The sequence below is a fragment of the Armigeres subalbatus genome, chromosome 2 (assembly GCF_024139115.2).
Source record: "Armigeres subalbatus isolate Guangzhou_Male chromosome 2, GZ_Asu_2, whole genome shotgun sequence".
NCBI classification, from domain to species: Eukaryota; Metazoa; Arthropoda; class Insecta; order Diptera; family Culicidae; genus Armigeres; species Armigeres subalbatus.
Window position 1 is genome coordinate 120,134,652 of NC_085140.1, and position 11,727 is coordinate 120,146,378.

At 39.5% G+C, this 11,727-nt stretch overlaps 1 protein-coding gene across 2 annotated transcripts; it reads right to left on the reverse strand.

Annotated features, from left to right (window-relative positions):
- Positions 1-640: 640 nt before the first annotated feature.
- On the reverse strand, positions 641-9,916 carry LOC134210743 (gustatory receptor 68a-like). 2 transcript variants are annotated; one of them, XM_062686993.1, is made up of 3 exons: positions 9,821-9,916; positions 918-989; positions 641-850 (listed from the first exon to the last, which is right to left on the reverse strand). In XM_062686993.1, exons 1-3 carry the CDS (start codon positions 9,869-9,871, stop codon positions 689-691), a joined length of 285 nt encoding a protein of 94 aa, XP_062542977.1. In that variant the 5' UTR covers positions 9,872-9,916; the 3' UTR covers positions 641-688. The 2 variants fall into 2 exon arrangements, with proteins under 2 accessions (XP_062542977.1, XP_062542976.1); XM_062686992.1 differs by lacking the exon at positions 9,821-9,916 and adding an exon at positions 1,098-1,257.
- Between the last annotated feature and the right edge of the window lie 1,811 nt (positions 9,917-11,727).

Consider the following 11,727-nt stretch of genomic DNA (forward strand, 5'->3'; position numbering starts at 1 on the left):
ACGTTCTGGAGAATCCTTTGCTGCAGCGCGACCGCCCGCGCTTGGATCTTCTCATCCAGAATCTTTGCACTCTTCGTTGAACCAATCGTTCCGTCGATTTCATCCCACATACCCGACGTTACTCTACGCTGCGTCGTTAATGGCTGCTTCAACTGTATTCCAGCAGTCCTCAAGAGCTCACCCTCTTCTGGCAACGTTGCCTTAAGATCCTGCGTGGATGCAGTGGCGACATCAAGTTGCTTCAGTCGCTCTACGACGCACCGCGGCGGGCGTGTAGGCGTAGATGCAAAGTAGGAGAATGGAACGGGCCTGTGATTGATCCCACGATCTCCTGCGTATGAAGCAGAAGCGGTAGCCATATGACCACCAAACCCATTCAAAATAGAATCACTTTCTAATCATCAAGTCTATAGTCATATTTAAACTCATACTTCAAGATTTCGGGTCAAATAATTGGTCATCTAACTGTAATTTTTTTCTGTGCTCACCACCTCCCACTCCACCCCCCTTGGTGATTCTTATTGTTTCTCCGGGGAAAACGACATCCCTGAAAACATAAAACGTACAGAAGAAGCATTGATCGATGTGATACGGCTATGTCAGATCAGACCATTTCTCTTTTTAATGAAGACTCACCTACTATGGCTAATTAGATCTGTACAGATATATCAAGAAGACCATCTTTTATTTAAGATTTTTCAAAATCTCTAAACTGAAATAGTATCATAATGTAGGTAACAATGGCCGCAAACACGTTGTAGAACACTTGTAGATTGACGGTGAACAGTCCACATGCGGTGATTTTAGGAGATTCTGTCATTAGTTTCAGATTGATTAGATCCAGAAAATTCTACAAGAAGCGGGAAAAAAGTTCATTCTTCATGGAAACAAATTCCGAAAAATTGATTATACATTACCAAATAATCTTCTGACTGCTTTTCAGTAGCTGAGTATTGTAGTGTTTTCACGGCATTTTTAAATTCCTGTTCCTGGAAATGGATAAGTAATATATATTATATTTTATTAGATGCAAGCCTATAAAAAGCATATTTCATTAAGTTAAAGCTATCGATTTCGTTACATAACTGGTGGCCTACCTCAAACATAAGTTTTTCAAACGAATTAGTAAGCCCGTAAAATAAGACGATAATAGGAACAGCGTTGTTGGAATCCATCAAAACACTTAGTAAAGGAGCACTACGTTCCACTATTACCATAGTACCGTAGATGGCAATTGTTGTGTTCATAAACACAATCAACGAGCTAATTAAACAGTAAAGCCCAAACGCTTCGGACACCAGCTGTTTCATGGTACCAAGTTGGTCATACAGTTTCAGTGTTGCCAGCAGAAGTTTTCCACTAATTGACTGCACCCGAAGTATGCCACGTATCAGTCGATATCGTATAGTTAGATGCTCGACAAAGTACACCACAAACAGTTGTTGGAATGCAAAATGCAATCCAATGAAAACGGAACCAGTTAGGAGAAGCATCGCACTGGTGCTGTATCGAAATAACGTAAACATGGCAATATTAACAGCCATGTTTGATAGATAGCTAGCACCAGCAAAAATCATTTGATTTCGCGTATTCTTAGCGTCGGCTTGTATCGACCATGAATTGGTTAGAATGTTATAGCTAAAATCGAACCTACGCAATTCGCTAATTAATCTAAAACACTGCTTACGATTGACGTAAAATAGTGCGTTAGTAATGACGTCTGCAATTGTCATGGAAGCGAATCGGAGTACATCACTTGTTTCGGCAACATGCTGCATAAGATACCCGATGTCATCAATCACCAGCGTTACCCCTGTGATTAGGACAAATAAACAAAGCAGCAGTGGCAAGGAGTGGTTCCTGCACACATATTTGAAACTAATGTGACACGAACCATCGTACTGTTCAATACGAACACTAGTTATGAAAAGATTATTGAAAAGGTTCAGCAATTTGTGGTCAACCATGGTTGAAGATCGATGCTAAACGACTGTTATTGCTACCTTCCATCTTACATATTTTCATTGGTAATGGGTATTTGTTCACGATTATTCCGAAAGGTCAGGAATGACGGAGAAGCTTAGTCAGTTCTTCATTTGATGTGTGCTCTGAATTATTCAGAATAGAAAATAAACGACTCATTACAACACATATCAACATACCGACAATACGACTATCTATAAAGCGTTTTAACTTGTTCACTTATGCTTTTATTTATTAGATAACCCGATTCCTAATTTGAGGATTAATATACAGCGATCGTTTGCTTATTGGTGTAAAACTGCAGGTTAGTGAATGGTATTCAACATTCTGATAAATGTTAAGGACATAGTTGGAAGAGTACCACGATGGCAGCCAGTATGGCACCCGTCCGCTAACGGGTCTTCACCACCCCTCCTCCACGTCTCTCTCATCCACATGCTACGAATAGCGTCGAACAACAGTTCAATATTCAAATTACTAACCTGTTCATCGCTTATGGATTTACTTTACTTCCCGTCAGAATGAACATATTCAGTGGATCCTATGTAGTTCGGCTAAAATTTTGGAATAAATCAGCAGTTACGTGCCAATTTAATATCCCATCGCGCTTATCACTGCACTTCACTTCTTCTCACAGCGCAACCAAATACAAGTTTTCTAACACCATTCCGCACAGGATCAACCCGAAATGTTAATGGGATTCTTATCAAACTTCACTTCATTTAATTAGTCACAAGTGTGAAGTAAACTGATGGCAGCAGGGACTATGTCCAAAAACTTGACGATCCCTCCCCAGACCATCTGCGAGTTGTGGTGCCTGCCTATGATGTGGTGGGGTTTGACAGTGGGATCTGTTAAACTTCTATAAAAAGCTGCATATATCTGCAAGTAGGCTCCCTCCGACGCGACGGGCGCGGAACAGACAAAACTCGATTTTTCGGAGGAAAAGCGCCAGCAGGAAGATCGAGACCATGAAAACACGGAGCAACTGTACCGCGCTAATAACGCACGTAAGTTCTATGAGAAATTAAACCGTTCACGTAAGGGCCACGTACCACAGCCTGATTTATGAAAGGAGATAAACGGGAACCTTCTTACGAACGAGCGTGAGGTGATCCAAATGTGGTTGCAGCACTACGAAGAGCACCTGTATGACGATGCTACAGATAATGATGGCGGTATGGTGACGAAGTTAGGAGTACGCGTGCAGGACATAAGTTTCCCAGCTCCGGATCTCCTAGAATTCCAGGAAGAGATTGACCGGCTGAAAAACAACAAAGCCCCTGGGGCTGACCAACTACCAGGAGAGCTACGGATGTGAGGCACTGGCTAGAGCGCTGCACTGGGTAATTACCAAGGTTTGTAAGGATGAGGTTCTGCCGCAGGAGTGGATGGAAGGTGTCGTGTGCGCCATCTACAAAAAGGGCGATAAGCTGGATTGCAGCAACTACCGCGCAATTACATTGCTGAACGCCGCCTACAAGGTACCAAATTTTATGCCATCGACTAACACCGATTCAAGACAGTTCTTGGGGCAATACCAGGCGGGATTTATGGGTAAACCAAGAACGGACCAGGTGTTCGCCTTACGCCAGACGTTGCAGAAATTCCGCGGATACAACGTGCCCACACATCATCTATTCATCGCCTTCAAACCGCATATGATACAATTGATCAAGATCAGATCAGGAATTCAGGGAATTGCTCTTAGAACTTTTTCGGCAGTACGTACTAGAATATTTCGGTCTAAAATATTTCAGAATTTCCTTTAAAAATTTGTTTTTCAAAAAATCTTTTTTTTTTAATTTAACATTAACGCTACAAATATTTAAAAACTATTTTGTCTCCCTCCCCCTCGGATTTTTTTTTTGCCAAAAAGTAATATTTTGAGGGAGCAACAAAATAAAATTTGGATTCTGTGAGAATTTATATAGAAATTTCTTATGAGTTTCAAACTAAACTAAGAATTCATTCGTGAATTCCTTCGAAAAATACTTCATGCATTGAGAATCAAAATCTTATTCTTAAAAAAATCCGTCGTGAATTCTTCATGAAAGAGGAATTTTCTAGAAAAAAATCCAGAAGAACATATGGAGATATTTGTGGAAGAGTTCTTGAATGAATTTTCGCGGATATTCTCGTAGGTATTTTTGAGAGAATTCTTGTAGAATTGTTAAAGAAGTCTCTAGAGAAAAAGTGGGAGAATTTTCGGAGTATTTTCCTTATGATATTTCGGAAGAATTATCAAGGGAATTTCGCAGAAACATCCTGTAAGGTTTTCTGGGCGAATTCTTGGAGAAATTTTTAAGAAGTTTTCTTGGGAATTTCCGGAGAGGTTCTTGGAGGAATTTGTGAAGCAGTTCTTGGAAAAAAATTCTGAAGAATTCCTAAACAAATTTCCAGAATAATTTATTTGTAAACGACTTTCCGGGAAAACCCTTGAAGGAATGTTGGGGAAGGAAGAATTTCTAGAACTAGATTTCGCAATTTAAATTCCATAAGAATTTCTTCGAGAATTGCCAATTCCATGTGAATTTCGGAATTCAGAAGAAATATCTGAAGACTCCTCATGACGATTTCTGTAGAGTTTGCGAAGTAATTTATGAAGTGTTCCTGGAAGAGTTTTTTAGAAGAACTCCAGGGAGAATTTCAAGAGAAATTCTATGAGTAATTGTTTAAGGTCAATTTAGCGTAAACATCCTGAAGCATTCAGATAGGCACTTCCGGAGGAATTCCTGATTTTTTTTTTGAAGAAGATACCAGAGAAATTCCTGAAAGAATTCTTGAAGGAAATTCCGCTGGAATTTCAGGAGGAATTCCCGCTTCCATTTTCGGAGGAATTCCTGGAGAAACTTCCTAGGGAATTTGTGGAGGAACTTCCGGAGGAATTCCTGGAAATTTTGTAGTAATTCCTGGAGGAACTTTCGGATGCATTTCTGAAGGAACTTCCGGAGGAATTTCTGGAGGAGCTTCCGGAGGAATTCCTGGAGAAACTTTCGGAGGAATTTCTGGAGGAGCTTCCGGAGGAATTCCTGGAGAAATTTTCGGAGGAGTTTTTGGAGAAACTTCCGGACGAATTGCTGGATGAACTTCCGGAGGAACTTTCTGAGGAAATTCTTGAGGAACTCTAGGAGGAATTCCTGGAAAAACTTCCGGAGGAGTTCTTGGAACTTCCAAAGTAATTTCTAGAGGAACTTCTGAAGGAATTCACAGAGAAACTTCCGTATCAATTTCTATTTTAACTTCCGGAGGAGTTCCTGGAGGAGCATCAGAATGAATTTCTGGAGGAACATCCGGCGGAAATCCTAGAGGCACTTTTGGAGGAATTCCTGGAAGAACTTCTGGCGAATTTCCTGGAGGAACTTCCGGCGGATTTCCTAGGGGAGCTTCCGGCAGAACTAGTGGAAGAACTTCCGGAGGAACTCTTGGAAGAACTTCCGGAGGAACAATTCCTTGAGAATGAATTTCTGGAGGAACTTCCGGAGGAATCACCGGAGGAACTTCCAGAGGAATTCTTAGAGGAACTTCCGGAGGAATTCCCAGAGGAACTTCAGTAGCAATTTCTAGAGGAACCAAGCAATTCCTGGAGGAACTTCCAGATGAATTTCTTAATCCTTCATAAGGCAGACGAATCTACTAAACAATAAATTAACAAAAACAACAATAGGACACAATGTTGACATGGTATTAAACTCAAATGTATGTTTGTTATACACTAAACAGTTCAGAAACATTGAAACATTGGTGGCAATATATTGTCGGCGTAGCACCAAGTTAGAATTCGGAAGTCGGGACTTCCGAACCGAACTTTCTTCCGAAGTTTTATTTGTCAAACTAATTTATGCGTTGTTTAGCGCATCTTTAGGCGAATCCAGCGCACTACTTCCGAAGTTGGGAAAGTTGCCTGTATCTGGAGAAAAATCCAACTTCGGTATAAAAAGCGGTATAAATTTATTTCGGATACACAATAGTTGCCACTGCCCGGCAAGCGGGAAAACAGACAACAACAAAAACAAATAAAAGATTTTTAAAAATTAGGTTTTACATAAAACCTGTCAAATCTAGGCACGTTACATGTTTTGGTAAAAAGTCCTAGTCGGAAAACGCATTATAGGTGAAAAAAATGTTTTTTGCGCTTTTGTTCCCAAGAGAAAAAACACAATTTCATCAAAAATTCAAAAACCAAATATACAGAAAGGCAAAGCTTTTTTCACGCTAAACACGTAATAATCTAACACAGGAGATTCAACATAATTAATACCAACGGGAAAAGATATATTTTTGTCGTTTTTTGAACGAATTATAACTGAAAATCCTTCTTCCACTCGAAACTTACGATGTGTTCGTAAAAAAACTGTTCTCAAATTGATATTTCATTTTTTATGGGGTGTTATTAGAAAGCAAATAAAGCCACTACATGGAAAATAATAAGTAGAGCTCTTGTTAATAAATAGATAAACATATAATTTGTTGGTGGCAATATAGTTGCCACTGCCTTATAAAGGGTTAAGGAACTTTCGGAGTAATTCCTGAAGGAACTTCCGGAGGAATTGCTGGAGGAACTTCCGGATGAGTTTCTGGAGGAACTTCTGGAGGAGCTTCTGGAGGAACTTTCGGAGGAAATCCTTGAGAAACTTCCGGAGGAATTCCTGTAAGAACTTCAGGAGGAACTCTCAGAGGAAATTCTTGAGGAACTTCTGGAGGAATTCCTGGAGGACTTCTCGGGAGAATTCCTGCAGGAACTTACGGGAGAATTCCTGCAGGAATTCTAGAAGGAATTCCTGGAGAAACTTCTGATGGAATTACCTGAGGAACTTTCGGAGGAATTTCTGGAGAAACTTCCAGAGGAATTCCTTAAGGAAATTTCGGAGGAATTCTTGAAGTGACTTCCGGAGGAATTCTTGGAGCAGCTTCCGGAGGAATTCCTGGACGAGCATCCGGATGAATTTCTGAAGGAACTTCTGGCGGAAATTCTAGAGGAACTTCCGAAGAAATTTCTAGAGGAACTTCCGGCGGATTTCCTGGAGAAGCTTCCGGCAGACTTCCTAGAAGAACTTTCGGCGGATTTCTTGGCGAAACTTCCGGTGGATTTCCCGGATGATCTCGTGGAAGAACTTCCGGAGGAACTCTTGGAAGAACTTCCGGAGGAACTCCTGGAGAAACTTCTGGAGGAACTTCTGGAAGAACTGAGGATTGCTGGAGGATTTTTCGGAGGAACTTCTGGAGGAACTCCTGGAGCACCTTCCGGAGGAATTGCTGGAGGATCTTTCGGAGGAACTTCTGGAAGAACTCTAGGAGGAATTTTTTGACGAACTGAATGTCAATACCCCGTTTTTTTTTCTTATAATCCACAGATAAAATTGACAGCAATTGCTAAGCTTGAACTTTTTCAAATTACATACAAGATTACGGCACTATGACGAATTTCCATCAAATATACATACATTCCTCTCTCCTGAAGGATTTGACGCAATTATAATTTTAGAGATGTGATAGAAGTGTGAAAATATGATTTGATAATGAAGAAATCTCGGAAGAAATAAACGTATTTTCAATTCAACGCAATTGTTTTCCATTTTCTTGAAAATCATAATCACGTAGAGTAGGAGGTTGAGGGTTCGAGTCCCTCCAAGACACGTGGATTCTTTTTCGCAAATTTCATGCACAGCCAAGATATTTAACAAAAAAATTTAAAAAAATATTCAGAAACCCCCCCCAAGACCAATTTTCTGGCTACAATCACGTAATCATTAAGTACATTATTATTGTTTCAATCATGTAAAATGTGCATATTAGACTGGCCCAGGAAACAAAAAGATGTCGAATCCAACGGGGCACCCCCCAGGATTGTGCCTTTTAGTGAAAAAATCAATCTCTCAAAATTTCAGCTCAATCGCTTGTTGTATAAGCTGGCGCATTTGATTTGAAGTTTGTATGGGGATTTCAGCCAAAATGTATAGGAAAATACACCTCCGCAAAATACACATTCGATCTGGAAATTGGTTCTGATTGCTCAGAATTGCAGAAAGGGCTGTGGACATGTTACAGAACAATTTCACAGAACATTGTACGATGATTAAATGAAGTTTTAAGAAGTTTTCGGCTGATTCGGTTCGATCAATAAATCCAAAATTTCGCAATCCAGGTCCTAATAAATCAGCCGAAAACTAAGTCAAGCCCTAATACATCAGCCGAAAGCCAGATCAAGTGGTTCGTCGTGCGAGAAGATACCGGTCTCGGGTCGTTGGGGCACCGCTAAACCCGACGATATCGCCGGGAGGGCCTATAGTTCAAAGACTTTCTTCAGTGGTTATTTTGGGCAAGTCCCACACTCCAGTGCACCAAGGCTTGCCAGGGATGACATAGTCAGTGCAAAGAGGCGTTCCATCTTGTAAAATAAAAAACACTTCTAGTGGTGTATGGGGAGTACCGTAACCCGGGGGAACATTGATCACCGGGGTAACATTGATCACTTTCAAGAAATGAATAAAATATTATTTCCTGTTATCACAAATACTTATTGTGAGTAAGGTATCTTAATCTTGACTAAATTTGCTACTGAATGATATAAACTTCGGATGAATTTGCATTTATTTTTCGCCAAAATTAGAACAATAAAATCAACATTATTTTTTGAACGCACAGAAAGCTACCAAAAAAGCACTCAAAACAAGTATAATAACAAAAAAATTAAGCTCGTACCTATAGTTATGTGATAAGCAATCTTATTTTCTTGGTTAATCCATTGTTTTTGTTTCGAAATTTTGCTATATATTGTTGATAAACCAGATAATTCCACTAGCGGTGATGATGTTTTACTCGAAACAATCGATGCACATCGCTTCAGCAAAAGAGATTCCAACTATAATTGCCTAGCTTAAGGTGTTGGGGTGGTGCCTTCTATCAAGGATAGTTAGGATCACACAATGTGAACTATTTTTAGTTAAACTAAACTCCATTAAATTCAGCATTTCTCGGGTACTTATTCAAAAGGACGTATGTGATTTTGTAAACAAAGATTCAAACGTCGATTAGTCCGATCTTATGGCACTCCCACGCAAACCAATACCACCATAAGGTAGCCGAAGCCTCCCCCTATCTGTCTATGGTGATAGTTTGCGTGGGAGGGCTATCAGATCGGACTAATCGACGTTTGAATCTTTGTTTACAAAATCACATACGTCCTTTTGAATAAGTACCCGAGATTTCAAGATTTTTATTAGGGGCAACTATGACTGTTGATCGTGCACACTAAGTGGGAGCATAGACACTTGGCGGCTAATGAATAAGCATTATGATAAGGTTGTGTGTTTGAATCCGAATTCGAAGGAAAGAAATCTCGGGTACTTATTCAAAAGGACGTATGTGATTTTGTAAACAAAGATTCAAACGTCGATTTGTCCAATCTGATGACACTCCCAGGCAATTCAACACCACCAACAGGTAGCCGAAGGCTTCCGCTACCTGTCTGTAGTGATGGTTTGCGTGGGAGTGTCAACAGATTGGACAAATCGACGTTTGAATCTTTGTTTACAAAATCACATACGTCCTTTTGAATAAGCACCCGAGAAATATACATTTTATAATTAAATCTTTCACATACTCTGCATATGCACATAGTTTAACTATCTAATGAAGGACATTGAATCTATCTATAACAGGAACTTGTCAGTGCGAGGTATCATTCAGCTTCAGAAGTGCAACGATATGTGAATTACAAAACCAAATAGACCTCAGAATCTGTCTCACTGATTTTGACCAAAAACTGCATTTTAACAAATTTGACAAAATTTTGAATTGATTCTTTTTAAGGACTTCCTCAACCCGATTGACTTACCTGTGTCTGGACTTGTTCAAAAGTGTAGGCCATCCCGAACAGAGATAGCATGTCAACACCAAGTGCTTCTATCAGGCCATTCAATTGAGAAGAATCCATTCCGTTCTTTTCTTTCTCGATAAACATTTTCATTATGGTATAGGCATCTATAGAAATGTTCATAAACAATTGAAATAGCAGTACGAATAGTCTTGGTCCGAAAACCTTCGAAATCGATTTCTTCATTTCTATTAATAGATCAGCCCTGGCGAGTATATCATGCAAAGGTTCTGATGAGAGGAGCATTTTCAGAACATAAAACTCCTTTGCCACAAATTCGGCAAAAAATTGTGGTAAATAAAAATTACCCGCAAGGTACAGTGTGAATATGTAGACAAGTAGGGCCACCACAGTGAAAGTAACTGAGAATATTCCCGGATTGGTGATTGCATAGTATACATGCATCATCGTTAAGAATGTGACAACTATCCATATCTGTAGATGCGTTCCAAAGTAATTCTTCATTTTCACTTTCTCGGTACATTTATTACGGACGTTATAGTTTAGCATGAGGTTCGACAGGTGTAATAATTTCTGACGATGTGTAACACTATCGATTACCACCAAAATTATAGCAGTAAGTTTAACACAAAGAGATAAAATTCTCGAAATATTTTCAAACGTAATTTGAGTGGTTTCAATAAGAGTATCGTCGTCACCCATTTCAACAGTCAATTGCCAAGTGAAGTAAAATGACAGTAAGACATTCGCAATAAGAATCGTTGTATTGCGTAGTGCATTGGAGGGTTTCACTTTTAGATTTATGTAATCTACGCGAATGTGGCAAATTAACAAATTGTTGAAAACGTTCAAAAATTTAAGCTCCGCCATGTTTGATGTCAACCACGGAACTACAGTTGCTGAATATCAATATCAAGTCAAATTTACAAAATTGGGGTTTGATTATCGGGTGTGCATTCATGTTTGTTGAAATTAATTATTTATACGACAGAAATCAACCGAACTGAATCCTACCAAACAAGATTCCAATTTATTAAAAATGCATTAGGAATTTCGTTCAGCCTTGGTAGTTTGTAAAAGCAGCAAAACAAGTTAGTCTTTACATCCGACGGTTTCGGTCCGATCGGCCATTGCATTTAAGAATTATTGAAAAATCATTGTTTTTTTTCCAAAGGGGGACCCTTTCAAAATCGATTTTTTTCCTAGAATGGTGGAATGAAATAGTAGTTAATGCAAAAACATGCAAAATGATAGAAAAAATGCGATGTATTCTCCTAAGGGGTGATTCAAATATGACGTCCACTACTTTTTGGGATTTGTAGACCCCCCCTCCCCCTCTGCCACGCTTTGTATACCTAGTACATGTACTGTCACAAAATCTTAGACCCCCTCCCCCCCTATAACCTGTGACATCATTGTTGAACGATCCCTAAGGTGCTTTTTTGACCTTTCTTGAGGTCACTCCTGACGGAATCCAAGTTTTAAAGTGCTCGCGTTTTCGGGGGCACACCACTCGATACGGAAGCAACGCACAACTGTCATCGACGCAGCAAAGCTAAATCAACAAAAATGACAGTTGTGCGCCGTCTCCCGGCTACTCTTATTCAATCTCAACTTGAGGTTAAATAAGGGTGGGATTATGAGCATGTTTTTATTTAGTTTTTCAACAAATTGTCACCTATATGGATTCGCTTTATGCGTTATACACATTGTACTCTGTGTTCCGTCTTTGACTTTCTTGATAAGATACCAATTTGGTTTCATCGTTGCTGTTCATATTAATGCTGAAGTTGTGGAGCGCATTATCTTAATTTGCAATGGCTTCAGTTAAGATAGCTCAAATCAATCTTCAGCATAAAAGAACAGCAACGATTAATCTTTGTAGACTCATGCAAAATGGCAAATCC